This window comes from Enoplosus armatus, chromosome 17 (assembly GCF_043641665.1).
Source record: "Enoplosus armatus isolate fEnoArm2 chromosome 17, fEnoArm2.hap1, whole genome shotgun sequence".
NCBI lineage: Eukaryota > Metazoa > Chordata > Actinopteri > Centrarchiformes > Enoplosidae > Enoplosus > Enoplosus armatus.
Window position 1 is genome coordinate 8,928,633 of NC_092196.1, and position 12,030 is coordinate 8,940,662.

The 12,030-nt window shown below is 39.5% G+C and overlaps 2 protein-coding genes across 3 annotated transcripts; one reads left to right on the forward strand and one right to left on the reverse strand.

The window, feature by feature from the left end:
• Window positions 1-1,808: 1,808 nt before the first annotated feature.
• eps8l1a (EPS8 signaling adaptor L1a) lies at window positions 1,809-8,451 on the forward strand. Its single transcript, XM_070923273.1, has 14 exons — window positions 1,809-1,917; window positions 2,685-2,802; window positions 2,964-3,022; window positions 3,177-3,312; window positions 4,264-4,352; window positions 4,463-4,537; window positions 4,618-4,766; window positions 4,856-5,065; window positions 5,311-5,419; window positions 5,527-5,667; window positions 5,785-5,929; window positions 6,650-6,812; window positions 7,486-7,618; window positions 8,071-8,451. Exons 2-14 carry the CDS (start codon window positions 2,685-2,687, stop codon window positions 8,155-8,157), a joined length of 1,614 nt encoding a protein of 537 aa, XP_070779374.1. The 5' UTR covers window positions 1,809-1,917; the 3' UTR covers window positions 8,158-8,451.
• Window positions 8,452-9,913: 1,462 nt separating this feature from the next.
• Window positions 9,914-10,893, reverse strand: nme4 (NME/NM23 nucleoside diphosphate kinase 4). Of its 2 annotated transcripts, none has more exons than XM_070924007.1 (4): window positions 10,850-10,893; window positions 10,656-10,757; window positions 10,323-10,435; window positions 9,914-10,166 (listed from the first exon to the last, which is right to left on the reverse strand). In XM_070924007.1, the coding sequence occupies exons 1-4, from the start codon at window positions 10,862-10,864 to the stop codon at window positions 10,046-10,048; spliced, it is 351 nt and encodes a 116-aa protein (XP_070780108.1). In that variant the 5' UTR covers window positions 10,865-10,893; the 3' UTR covers window positions 9,914-10,045. The 2 variants fall into 2 exon arrangements, with proteins under 2 accessions (XP_070780108.1, XP_070780109.1); XM_070924008.1 differs by having other exon boundaries at window positions 10,817-10,879.
• Between the last annotated feature and the right edge of the window lie 1,137 nt (window positions 10,894-12,030).

Below are 12,030 nucleotides of genomic sequence, written 5' to 3' on the forward strand. Positions count from 1 at the left end.
ACAAAGGCAAGACAATATCCGAAACACCAAGAGAAAGAGATATAAAAGTACTGTTGTGCACCGCAAATCAAATCCCCACAATTGCTGCAGAGTTGCAAGCCTACATCTAGTTATTACAAAACAGTACAGAAATGAATGTCTTGTATAACTGCTAATACTGCAACATCAACAGTGGTACCTGCAGTATATTCTTCATAGGTGAGGCTTGAGGTGAACCTGTTATGCTTTGTGGTTGTGTGGCAGCCAATGGCTCAGGAATTTCTTCCCTTTCTCCTCTACACTTGCTACACTTACTCCTCGGTACTGTCAACTCTTTGATTTTCAGTTTGAACACTTTACAGTTTCCCGATCTGTGCAACAGTCAAGTGAAACATGAGGAGAGCTGCAGGAGTCTGACCTGTAACAACCAGTTGGTGTCACTGTTCACCAACACCTCAGTTTTCCCCAATGTCCCCAACCTGCTTTAGATTCTGTATCCAAGAGTATCTTACCTACTGCATCTTAGTGACTTCAGGCTGCAAGTTGTTAAAATCATGATGGAGACACCATCCTAACTTAAATGTTAAGTAGACCCACTTCTCAATACCTCTTTGCTTGCTCTCTGGTAAATTGGCCACTGAGAAATAGAGTCAACATGTTCAGGAACATTTGAGGACTTCTGCAAGGATTCTGTCGCTTTGATTAAACATCATCACTGTTACCCTGAAACCTCTTCATGTTAAAGTAGCATCCATTCTAGGTGTGTATATTCAATAGAAAGAAAACCTTAAGTGTGTTCCTGAAAGAACACACACATCCATTATTATCTGTATTATCTACTGTGTGTTTACTAATTAATTCAACACCTGTCTGTCAAGCTGCTGAACATTACAAGAGGCAGCAGTGTTACAGTGTTCTGGAAAAACGTCTCAATATCAGAAACCAGATATTCAATGTTTTGCCAACATCCTTCTCACATATCATGTCATAGACTGCTCTTCCTGTCTGTTGTTGCAAACCCTTATTGTTACCAATTTGTTCTGTTGCTTTGTTCTGTTATTTTCTGAAAGAATTGTGTCTTTATTTTATAATCTTGCCCTTCTTAATCACATTGTTCCCTAAAACCAGTAATTACATTTTTACCAATACATTTCTTTCATTCACTACATTTTATTTGACAAATTCTAGGTTGATTAAGTGTTTCAGAGTTAAAAAACGACAACCCTTTACTTTCCCTTAGCCAATGAGAGCTTTTAAAGAACAGAAAACTACAGTACAAAACAACTACAAGAAAATGGGCAATTTATTCTGAAATTAATTTATCATTCATGAAGGGAAGTCCTCATAGGAAGGAATGTTCAAAACAAATTAGCTAAGGTGACTTACCTAATACCATTTATCCTTAGAGGAACATCCAAAGAATTCATTAAATATTTAGTTTCTTTTTAGTGATCTTTCTTAAATTGAACTTTTAATGACCTTTTTACACCTCTGAGCCTTATCTTGGCCTCGGCTTTGTTATTATAATCTCAAACGAAACTTGATGTCACTGAATTTGTGGAGGTGGGGAGTTTGAGGAAGACATGCATTACATTTCTCCAATGGCATGTGTTACAGTTCACACTTGCCCCTTAGCACAAGCCACAGGCTGTTGTTGATAGAAATGCCTGTCATAACGAAGGAGAGGCTCACAGAGATGCAGAGAGCAGAGAGAAGAATGGGAGGGAGGGAGCATGACTGTGTGTATCAGAGAACCAGAGGAGAGTGAAAGCAACACAGGTTAACTGTGCAAGAAAAGGCAGACTCGTTTTTCTCGTTTCTGCATATCTCAAGAAGGTAGGACGTCCTCGTGTAAACAGCTAAGCTTAGTGCTCATACATCTCAGCACGAGGAGTGGTTTCTGTGCCTTGGATTTAAACACTCAAACTGCACTGAAAGGTACAATCTAGATTTTATGTGTTAACTTTGTGCAAACAGTGTGTGTGCGTGTATGTGTGTGTTTGAGAGAGGGTTATAGAAGCAGGTACACTTGTCATAATAAGGACAGCTGCCTAGTGTCAGTAATATTCTTTCGTTTCTCAGAGGACACTTCATCCAAGCAGCTTCACTTCATCTTAATACATTAGAATATTTCATAATTTTTATTTGCATGAAGTGTTTTGCCTGTACATTCATTTTATTAGAAATTGTTAATGCTTGAAATAGTTCATGCAGTATTCACTGGTTCATCAATGTGTTGGAAGAGGAAGAATGGCAGAAGAAAGACAGGATGAAACGTGTTTGTGTAGCACAAACTTGTGATAAACTGACTTTAGTAGACTTTAGTAAACGTTTTAGTGGTTGTGTCAACTGCATACCATGCATCTGGTGACAGTGGTTTTTCCTGTCGTGTGTATCTGTCACACAAACATGCAAGTGTGCCGACAGAATACTCAGCATTCATACCATCAGCGTGTGTAACGTGGCAATATCAAGCTCATAATTCATAATTTTTTACGAAATTCAGATGAAGTCAAGATGACCTTGTTTTGATCAGTATCAGTATCAAAATATTTCCCATTACACATCTAGGCTGTCTAGTTAAAGAAGTAAAAACATATATATGATAATTAATAATTATGATACTATGTATTATAGTAACCGAGCATTATCCCATATTGCATGTATATGCTTGATTTTACTCTGTCTATATCCACACACAACAGATGTCTGGACTACCTCCTCCGGTGGTCCCCAGAAAGCCTTCAGGTGTCCGAGTCATGATAACTCCAGGAGAGCAGTCTCCTCCTGGTGGCCTACCCCTCTACATAGACTCTGGCAAAGGTAAATTCATCTGCCTAACGTGCATGTATATGTGTGAGCATGTGTTCTTGTCACAAAGATGTATTTTCATTCTCTGCTGCTTGCAACCGATCTAATACAACAAGCTTGGTGTTTTTGTATATATGTCCGGTTAACTTCAATGGCCTTCTTCCTCTTCTCAGAGAATGGTGCCAGTGGGGAGTCAAATCATAAATCTCTATTGAATGCAGAGAGAGAAGTGGTGGGTACTCGCATATATCATTTAGATATTCTTTTTTATATATGTATATGTGTGGGTACATACTGTATAGCTGCACAATCAAGACAGAGACTATACTCTAAAAAAAAAATTGTAGCAATAAATTGCTAAAACATACAGTAAATGTCTTCATCAGGAGATTCTGAACCACTGCTTTGACGATGTGGAGCGATTCATGGTGCGCTTGCAGCAGACAGCTGAAGCCCAGAGTGTTCTCAACCAAAGGAGGAAGAAGAGAAGCAGAAAGAGCAAGAAGAAGGAGGGCCAAGATGGTGAGAGTTCTTCATCCATCCTATCAACTACCTACTGCCTTCAAAGTTTAACTAGGATGGTCAAGATAAAAGAAATACCCTGCTGAAAAACTGTTTGCATGTAAACAACCCAGCCTGACAGAGTTTTCAGAAAGAGACCCTTATAACAACATGTACAGTAGTAGAAGGCTGCAGAAGAATAGTAGAGGCAGAAAACTGGAGACAAAGGCTGAATATTGGCAAACTATTTTACACGCTGGAAGCAGGTCAACAGGCAGGTTGCCAAAACGTCCCACAGGTAATTCTGAAAATTCTTGCCCTCAGCAGTAAGCATGGCCAAGAAACGTGACAAAGAAGTGACTGTTCAACTGTGATGTGAAGAATAGTAGAAAAAACAGTGAGAAGGTTGATCTTTTTGTTGTGGACTGTTGTTTCTTCATCACTGGACACTTTCAATTGCAAATAGGTGTGAATGGGAGTTTTGGGAGTGTTTGTGTCTATCTGTCTTCGTCCTGTGTTGTCCTGGCATCATGACCAAGGTGTTTCCCAGGTTTCTGGCCAATGTGTGCTGGGATAGGTGTGACCCTAGATAAGACTACAGGCAATGGATGTATGAATGCATTAATAATGAAATAGAAGATTGTTATTAGTCACTCTGAAGGAGAATACTCACTGGAACAAGCTAGAACAAGCACTCCACACCTTTACTTGAAGACTTTATTTTACCATCGTGTTTCTGTTACTCCTTTCTATTATTTTATTACCTTTCATTAATTCATTTTATTAATTTATTCTTCTATTTTCCTAAACATAAAGTCCTAAAAGCATGCTATTTAACTTGCATTTGGCAGCTTGCAAGTTGTTCTATGACACCAACATATATGAAGTTTGAAAAATCAATGCATGTATAATAACATGATGATCGTGGTGTGGTTAAGTGTCTATGTTTCATATGTATCCTTCTGTGTGCAGATGATTTGTTGACCATGAAAGCTTGCCCTCCATCAGAGGGAGAATTTGTGGAGCTCTTTCAGAAAGTCAAGTACTCTCTCAGTCTGCTGGTGAGATTAGACTAGTCATAATTGAGCACTGAGTAACACTGGACATTTACAATTACATTTTTGATAAAATCACTGTAAATGGAAAAGTAAATTACCCTATGTTTATTTAGGACCGTCTGAAGTCATCCATCACACAGCCTGACGCACCAGAGCTGCTGCATCACGTCTTTGTGCCTCTTAGACTGGTGAGTCTTTTTAATGTTTCATTCAGTAGTTTCTCTTTCTCTCTCTGTGATACTGACTGTAGCAACGCTCCCTTACACAGATGGTGAAAACAACTGGAGGGCCAGCGTTAGGTGCGTCGGTGGTCGGTCCTGCTATGACCAGTGGTGCTGTTTCACTGCTCCAGGAGCATCTCACTGAAGAGGAAAAGGAGCTGTGGACTTCATTAGGGCCCTACTGGATTTCACCTTGGTCTGTGTGTTTATGTACGTGTGTGTAAATCTTAATTTGAGAGTGTGTCTCGTTGCTCTCTAACAAGAACCTCTTGCCCTCTTTCCCAGTTCGCACCTTAGTGTGTCTGTTCCTCCATACTCACCTGTCTTCCTGGATGGGTGGCAGCCTCAGGCCTATGACTCAACTGGCCAGCCCTTTGATGATCCCATTGAGTCGCAGCACAAACAAGATGCTTTCAGTGAAAGTAGGGCAGCACAAACTCTACAGGACCAAGCTCGACAAACAGCGGAGGGTCATGGGGAAGGCACTGATGAAGTGTAAGCCTGTAGACATTAAAGAACAAGGCATAATTATGTTTTATAGCAGGAGTGACAATGCCAGCCAAATTCCTAATGGCTGCAATTACCAGTATATTGACTAATAAAAATGTCTAGAGGTTATTAAGACTGAAAATAACGCAGTTCAATGTCCCTCATCAGAGATTAAGATTACTGATAGTTGACTCTACTTTTTTAAATGTTTTTACATGTTGCATATCTTTTAAATGACATTTCTATTTTAGAGAAGAAACTTGGCTCCCACCAGAGGGTGAGAGACTTTACTGCTGCAGTTATGACTTTGTGGCTAGAAACAGCAGTGAACTCTCTGTGCTACAAGGAGAAACACTAGAGGTACACACCCATAACTAGAGTTAGAGGTGGTGACCCACCTATAAAAGTAAACATATTCTTGGAATATATCACAAAACTTGACTGATCTGTGTGTCATCTTACTTTAGGTAATTGAATCATCAAAGCGATGGTGGAAGTGTCAGAACCGCTTTGACCAGATAGGATTTGTTCCCTTTAACATCCTGGAGCCTCTATCTGCTCTGAATAACACTGGGAGAGAGAGCCCAGTGGTACGCAGAGAGTCAAAGGTACAAGTACACACACAACACATACAGGACATACAAAGTGTTGCTGTTGTTTGTGTCAGTGTCTCAAACATTGCACGAGGGCTTTTTGTTTTATTCATTCCTGCTTTTCCACAACAGAAGATGCCCCTTTCCCCTCGGACAAAGTACTTCTCATATGCTCCGTCAAGCCCAGTTGGGACCAGTCCTATCGCTACAAGCCCAGTGCGACCACAGAGCATGGTTTTACCATCGACACCAATGCAGGGAGAAGACAGTGACCGAGGTGACACACCCATACATGTTGAATATCATCCATAGTAAATCATGTGTACAAACATAAGAGGGTCTTAGGAGTTCACAAACATATTCTTCTGGCTTTTTTGTGCATCCATTTCTAAGAGAAAGAAGCTAAGTGCCTTACTTCCACTACCAGGTTCCCTATATCCTAAGTAGCTAAAATTATCCAGGAAATTGCATTAGGTCTTTTGTTGTTAGTGTAAAAGGTCTGAGTTATCAAATGTACTGACCATTTATATAATTCATATCACAGAGAAATAGAAGAAAACCAGCCTAATGTGATATAAATGGTCTGGAGCTATGGAAATGTATTCCATACTATACTGTATTTATTCTAAACACTATGAAACTAAAAACAAATTGAGCCAATCAGTCTGTAGCATTCTCAGTTACGTACTTAAAGATTGCCTTTTATTTGCAGGATAGAACACAATTCATCATATGAATGAAACATCTTTGTCCTACAAAACACTGGGATAATGTTGATATTGAATACAGAGATGTGCTGACCATAAACAGACCTCTGACTATGTGGTGTGTCTAAAAGTCATTAGAAATTCTGTTAACACCTTCCATGAATATTTATCACATTTAACGCTAAACAACCCTGCAGGTGGAGCACTGATCTTGAAATGGAGAAATGTGAAAAAATGCACACTACTTGCATGTGTATGCAACCTAAGTTTTCTGTGTATTGTATTTGCAGTCCTGATAATGAACGATGAGCTTCTTCAGCGGCTAGCTGGGAAAAGAAGCTCAGTCCGTCCGCTGGTGGTCCCCCGCACAGCTGACACCTCTGGTCCCCTGAACTACCACTCGCCGTCTGCCGAGGTGGAGGCCTGGCTCACCACCAAAGGCTTCAGTCAACAGTGAGTGTGCACATTTATAGCCGAGCCTCAGATTCCACTAGGAATATTGAGTATTATTAAGGAATATCTCACATCCAACATGTCCAACACTGGTTGTGAGCCTATCTATGCATTTGTATCATAATGATATAATTACCCACATAAATAGTTTTAATTTAATGAATGCGTTAATATTGTACTATAAAAGTAGATTCTATTAGTCCAGTGGAGAAGCACTGCCTTCAGTATGGCGGTGCTTATTGGACACTTGGGTGCTGTGGACTTGAAGAACAATGAAGAAAATGAAATCAAAATCATCTCCACAGTTTACTGCATTATATATGCAGCACATGCAGCTTTCAAAGGTACACTCCTTGATTTTGTTTAGTGCACAATAGCGCCCTCAAATGTCAAAATGTCCTCCCTGCCAATGTTTATGCACTGCAGCTTAACTGTGAACTGAGATCAACATAAACAATGAGCTAGGAGGACATTTAGGACACTTAGGGGCACTATTGAGTGCAACAAGAAAATGAAGAAGTGAAAGAGAAGCTTTGATTTGCTTTAGATTATTCCACTTTAGATTCTTCTTTTTGACAAAGACACTTATATACAGGTTATAGATGACAATGAAAGCTCTGTGAAGGTGAACAGACACCAACACTGATTTTGTTGCTCCTTCCTCCTCTGTTAGGACAGTTCAGAGTCTTGGCATTTTAACTGGAGCGCAGCTGTTTTCCCTAAATAAGGACGAGCTCCGCACAGTGTCACCAGAGGAAGGTGCAAGAGTCTACAGCCAAATTATGGTGCAGAAGGCCCTTCTCGAGGTTTGTCCTGTTCATCTGGATGTACTGTGTTTGTCTGCGTGTTTGTGTGTGTGGTTATGCTTGGGTCCATGTGTTCTAAGCCAGTTGTTTGCTCAGCCTTGGCTTATGCACTCTTGCATCATTTTACCACATTGTTACTGACCTACATTGACCTACATTAGCTAATATGCAGGATAGTTGCAGTGGGTAGACTGTGTTAATTATTAAAGAGCCTTCTTGGTCTTGTTCTGGTATTAAAGGAATTTCATAATGGGTGTCTTCAAGGGTGTGTTTTAATTTGGCCTTCCCTGCACAGACATTTATTTAAAATGTGACCAAACAGAACTGACATTTAAGCACATGTCAGTTGTCAGTTTTAAAGAGTTGGGAAGCTTCTTTTGAAGTTAGCCAAAAAATCAAAGTTGCCTTGATATTTCTCTGTTAAATCACATTTTATCTTGTGTCCTCCTCAGGATGTGCGCAAAGCCACAGAACTAGAGACGGTGATGGAAAAGCAAAAGCTGAAGATTGACCTGAAATCAGAGAGTGACGTAGTGTGACAGAGCTTTCAAACATCCACTAATACACATGTGGCATCAATGGAGATAAATGTTGTATTGCATATACAACTGGACGCACGTGATGTTGCCAATGGATTTAAATCTTTTAATCATACGCCACAGATTAATGAACAAAAGCAAATTTTTAATTTTGACATGTTTTTCAGACAGAGGGGCTTTAAACTTCAACTTCTCTAACCCGAGTTAACTAAAGTTATTCTTTGGTTCATCATATTTTTTTGTTTCTGTTTAGGCAATATCTAAAATATGACAATAAACACAAATGCAATACAATATACTGATGATTAGTTTGATGTGTTAACAACAATGGACTGAAGCCACTTTTTGGAGCTATAAAAAAAAGTGCATTCTGTTAAAGATGTTTATGACTCTACAGAACAGACATCTGTTGTATTAATTCAGAGTTTTTATTGCTTGCACATCAACCTGTATTACAACAATGTCGCTTGTGGCAGCCAGATGCTGTTTTAGACTAAACTGTGGAGCGTGTCATGACATAATGTACAACACAGAAACATAAGGGATTGAATGAAACATTGTGTATTTTTGTATAATAGCTTTATATGTATAATAGTTTACTGCAACTCCTCTTTACATATTCTGACAGGAAAAAGTTATATGGTCAAAACATACAATTTAAAAAATATATAGATAAGATAAGTAATTTCATATTTGATACCAAATGCAACATAAGACTTTTTTTTCAGCGGTATAAAGAATTAAAAAAGCAAGTGACAATGAAGATGTCAACATACATAAAATCTGAATAATTCACATGTTCAATAATAGCAGGTGGAGGTAAATCATCATCATACAGAGCTCTGCAGTGCATGGCATGTTACTTCAGTACATCTTTACACTGATAGCACCTGCACAGTTGTCTTGAAACTGTTCACCCTCTTATTTATTTTCCTCTGCTACACAGTGGTTTTAAACAGAGGTAGGAGGAACAACTTCATTTACACAAATGTACTTATTGAATAATTACACTAGTGTTCGAGGACATAGTTCAAGTAAACAATTAACTCTTTAGCTTCACTAAAAGTGTTGCACTTCTTACTCCCCAAAACAACACTACTACATATATTTTGTTAAATAAAAAATGTAAATAAAAAACATTATTTCACTTGGTATTTGTCTTTGATGCTTTGTAATACTTACATTTGGTTTTGATCTGATGTAAAGTAACTGATAACTTTATTATATTTAGTAGCAGTATAGACTATCTAGACCACTAACTTTTTTGGTGACTGTTCACTCTCGGTGACTGAATGTCTAAAATAAACAAGCAAGTCAAACTTTATCCAGTAGTCAGAAGGACTTTGGCATATTGAGTGATTGTTGGATACATTTTGATGTTGCACGTGCTTTAAGCTACGTGCAATATTTCAGCTGGAAATCAGGTTTTGAGCCACAAACAATTTCTGCATCTGTCATGTTTAATTAATTTAATCGATTATAGTTCCTCACTGCAGATCAAGGTTTCACACATGTTGATAAAATACTGTATCTATCCGCTACAAGGGCCAGAATAACAAATTATTAATATACACATTTCATCCTGAGACCAAAGGCAAATTTCTGCAATTATGGCTGTTCAATGAAAGATGTAACAGCTATACATTTATATGTGTGTGGTTGCTAATGTAGCTTGAATTATATAAAAAGTCATTTCACATTTCATTCACATTTGTTTCAACAAAAGTCTTTGTGATTCTAAGTTCACTTGCTGAGGTAAATTATTTGGTAGGAACACTGAATATGACTTCTTTTTTGATCACTGTGGTCATTCTGTCACAAGAGACAGACCTTTGAGCAGCAGGAGAAGAGGTAGTATTACTGATTCTCACTGCGTTCGACAGCGTCTTCACACCTCACAGGTGCTGGTCTGGTCACAGCAGTCCCAGTTCAGGAGCTCCTTTCCCTGAAACCACAACTGGATCTCCCTCTGTGCGCCCTCCAGGGAATCACTGGCATGAACCACGTTCCTTTCAATGACCAACACACATCATTATTTTACCTCCAAAACAGAAAGATCACATGCAATAGCTTCACAAGATACAATACCTGGAACATCTCATTGGGTCGTTGTTTAATCCTGAAACTTACGGTACACATAAGGAGATCTAATGACAACACCTTACCTGCTGACATGAATGCTGAAGTCTCCTCTGACTGTTCCTGCCTGGGCCTCCGCTGGGTTAGTATGTCCCACCATCGTACGTGATGTCTGGACCACTTTGTGCCCTTCCCACACCTAAACAAAATTTTAAAAACACACATGCACACACATAAACAGGACTTGCAGAAATTTGTAGCAGGTTTACACCTGAAATACTGAGTACTAGGTAGTTTTCTAAAACATACCTTTCATGTCTGTCAACCTAATGCAAAGGTAGAAATAATTCAGAAAAGAAGTAGAAATAATATAAAATACATGGGGTATCTCACAAGGAGGCAGAGAGAGGAGCCCTCACCATGACAACCACAGGCCCTGAGGTCATGTAATGCAGCAGCCTGGGATAGAAGGGTTTTGTCCTCAGTTCACAGTAGTGTTGAGACAGGAGATCCTCAGACACCTTCACGACAGAGACAGCTGCAGTTAAAAATCAAACAGAGAACTTCACATCATACAAACATCGCCAAACACATTTATTTCAGACTTGTATACCTTCAACATTTTCATGCCAACCAGCTTGAAGCCCCGCTGCTCAAACCGCTGAATGATTTGTCCAACAAGACGACGCTGAACTCCATCTGGCTTTACAGCTATAAGAGTCCGCTCCCTTACCCCTGGAAGACCTGGTGGGTCAGACGGAACAGAACTTCTAACTTCAACAGCTCTAACACTCACACACTGCCAATATTAGTAACCTATAGGGAAGAAGAGGACACATATTCACCCAAAGTCACCCACATCCAGGAAAACAGACACACACACAAGGGTATGCATGCCAAAAACAAACGAACTACCGTCTGTGAGCACAGTGAAAAAGGCACATCAGATATTGCATGTATTTATATAGTTAGTTGTAGTTGCGCACAGAATAGCAGCTGCAACACCACTAATGAGCTAATGAATGACTGCACGCGGTCAGTTACATTCACGTGACCCGCCACGAGAGGAACTCAATCTACTGGCATTTAACTTTAAGACTGTCTGTGCCAGTACAGTACAGCAACTTGGTAACGAGCTGAATGGAAGTTTTGTTCTGAGAAAAAGATTTGGGTGTACTGTGCTTTGCTGAATGCGCACAGGTTTTGGCCCGATTACACACACCGAAAGTCACCGTTGCTGTAACCCACACCTTCATCACTATCTTCTGTGCCTCTAACCTACTTCCAGTTCATGACCCCATGAGTTTGGCAAGCGAACTAGTTTTCGGAAACGACCCCGTTAAGTTTGGAACAAATAAACGTTGCGCGTCAGAGGTAAAGTCTGTAAGACTCGGTGCCAATACTGTTTAACAGTAATCTCGGCTATTATTGAAATCTAAAGAAAATATATGTATGTCATCACGTATTGGAAACAGAGAGATTTTTTATCAATTAAACATTAAATCCCGGAAGAGTTCCTTTAGTTCTTTGACTTGATAGCGTTTCTTAATGAAAAGAAAAAGTCGTACGATTCAAGTGTCTGAAAGACTGCAAGAAATATACAGAAGCAAAATCGACGGCCTTACTGACCAGTTGATTTTAGTTCAGTCACTTACTTGATGTGCTCCTGTTCCCAGCAGCTCTGTGTCCATGCAGCAGCGCTGCGGGAAACCCAGACGGTAGACTTTTGCAGGTTTCTAGATTCCCCGAATAAAACTGTTGGAGAAGTCTCTTAAAAGTGCACCGTTGCAACAT